This window comes from Myotis brandtii, unplaced genomic scaffold (assembly GCF_000412655.1).
Source record: "Myotis brandtii unplaced genomic scaffold, ASM41265v1 scaffold96, whole genome shotgun sequence".
Classification (NCBI taxonomy): Eukaryota; Metazoa; Chordata; class Mammalia; order Chiroptera; family Vespertilionidae; genus Myotis; species Myotis brandtii.
Window position 1 is genome coordinate 1313547 of NW_005371972.1, and position 2093 is coordinate 1315639.

A 2093-nucleotide genomic window follows, 5' to 3' on the forward strand; every position below is an offset into this window, starting at 1 on the left:
CAGCACCTGGACACACTGTTTGACAACAACTCATGGGCACTGATCACCCGGAACTCGTCCCCGCCCTGGCCCGCCGAGCCCGACCCCCAGAACCTGTGGTTCGAGTGGTACCACCCGCGGTTCACCATCTTTGGGACCCTTGCCTTCTTCCTGGTTATGAAGGTGGGCGCCCCGGGGCCCCCAGGCGTGTGCCTACAGCCGAGACCCGTCATGGGGGGATGGGGTGCCTCCCCCGGCGTGCAGCACAGCACCTGGGCCTTCTGCCCACGCTCCCTGGCCTGACCCTTGCCCGCTGTGTGTCGGGGCCTAGTCGCTCCGGCTCTCTGAGCCTTGGTTTCCCTATCTTTAAAATGGGATATTTATGGCGCCTCCTCAAAGGTAAGGTTGAGAGGGAAGGAAGGAGAGCCCCTGGCACACAGTAGGCACTTTGTCAGCGTCAGGCTCCTTCTGCTGGCCAGCGCCTTCTCTGGCACCAGCCCCCGGCAATGCGCCTGAGCACCCTCTTTCTCCCTGGGACACGCCTTGTCCCCTGTCCTGCCCCTCCCTTGCCCACTATGGCCCAGCTGCCTCGAGCCTCTGCCCCTCTGGGTTCCCCACCCGCAGTTCTGGATGCTGATCCTGGCCACCACCATCCCCATGCCCGCTGGCTACTTTATGCCCATATTCATCTTCGGTGAGTCTGGGGTCCTGAGGGTCTTAGAGGTTCAGGGTGTGGGGCAGGCATGGCTCCTGGTCCGCCCCTCCCTCCCCAGCATGGTACTGAGGTCGTCCCCAAGGATGGAGGGCTGAGGGGCCAGGTCAGCCCTGCTCACCCGAAGTCTGTGGCTAGGAGCTGCCGTTGGGCGCCTCATAGGGGAGGCCCTCTCTGTTGCCTTCCCTGAGGGCATAGTGGCCGGAGGGGTCACCAACCCCATCATGCCCGGGGGGTATGCCCTGGCAGGTAAGTGGGCCAGGGCCCCACTGGGTGGGCTGGACCTGGAGGATCAGCCAGCGGTTCTGCAGGGCATAGGGTGGTCGCAGAGCCCCCCAATGAGCCCCCACCCTTCCCTGGGCCCCATTACTCTCTCCAGCGCCTGTCTTGTCCCTGATTCCTCATCCCCACCCTCACTGCTCTCCCCTCACCGAGCCCAGGCTTTGGGCGCTCCAACGGTGGCCAGCGTGTGGCCTCTGGACAATACCCACCTGGCCCCTGGCCACAGCCTCCCCAGCCCCGCCCTCTGCGGGAAGCTGGCCCCTGGCCTGAGCCCCTGCCCTGACTCTGCCCCCCGCAGGGGCTGCGGCCTTCTCAGGGGCCGTGACCCACACCGTCTCCACGGCGCTGCTGGCCTTCGAGCTGACCGGCCAGATCGTGCACGCACTGCCCGTGCTGATGGCGGTGCTGGCGGCCAACGCCATTGCCCAGAGCTGCCAGCCCTCCTTCTACGACGGCACCATCATTGTCAAGAAGCTGCCATATCTCCCGTGGATCCGGGGCCGAAAAATCAGGTGAGCGGCGCCTGCCTCAGGCTGGCTGAGAGGGGTGGGGGTGTCCCGGTGGGCTGGGGGTGCAGCTCCCCCCAATACCTCACTGCAGCTGACCTTGGACGTGGGTGGTGTGGGAGGGGCTGCTCTCTGGTCTCCGCTCTCCCCAGCTCCCTGTGTGACCTTGGGCAAGTCCTTGGCCTCCTGGGCCTCCGTGTCTTACTCGTCATTAGTCCGTCTTCACAACAGGACAGATACCGCCCAGGTGTTGGGAACGGGCTCAGGGAGGTGCCGTGTCTTGCTCCAGGTCACACAGAGAGTCAGCAGCCGGCCTGGGAGGCCCCTGCCGCTCCCCACGGTGCTCGGTGGAAGTGGCACAAGCAGGCTTGGAGGTCCTCACTCCACCAGGCAGGACCAGAGCAGCCTCTGTCCCCGGAGAGGCAGGACTAAGGCTGAGAGTGCCGGGTCCGGGGCCCAGCTCCGAATGCATGCCAGCCGCCACCTTGTTCTAAGCCTCAGTTCCCCCATCTGTAAAATGGGGGTGTTTTCAAACTTTAAAGCTCCCCCCCCACTTTTTGCCATCAAACTTTTCTTCAAATGACATTCTCTAAGGAAGGCTTCTCAATGAACGA

The 2093-nt window shown here is 64.2% G+C and overlaps 1 protein-coding gene across 1 annotated transcript in view; it reads left to right on the forward strand.

Annotated features, from left to right (window-relative positions):
* The window catches only part of CLCNKB (chloride channel, voltage-sensitive Kb), a 13054-nt gene that overhangs the window by 6446 nt on the left and 4515 nt on the right, over positions 1 to 2093 (forward strand). The window contains exons 12-15 of the mRNA XM_005886188.2: positions 4 to 162; positions 604 to 673; positions 830 to 940; positions 1272 to 1485. Coding sequence (XP_005886250.1) covers positions 4 to 162; positions 604 to 673; positions 830 to 940; positions 1272 to 1485 — 554 coding nt within the window. The remainder of the gene's footprint in view (positions 1 to 3; positions 163 to 603; positions 674 to 829; positions 941 to 1271; positions 1486 to 2093) is intronic.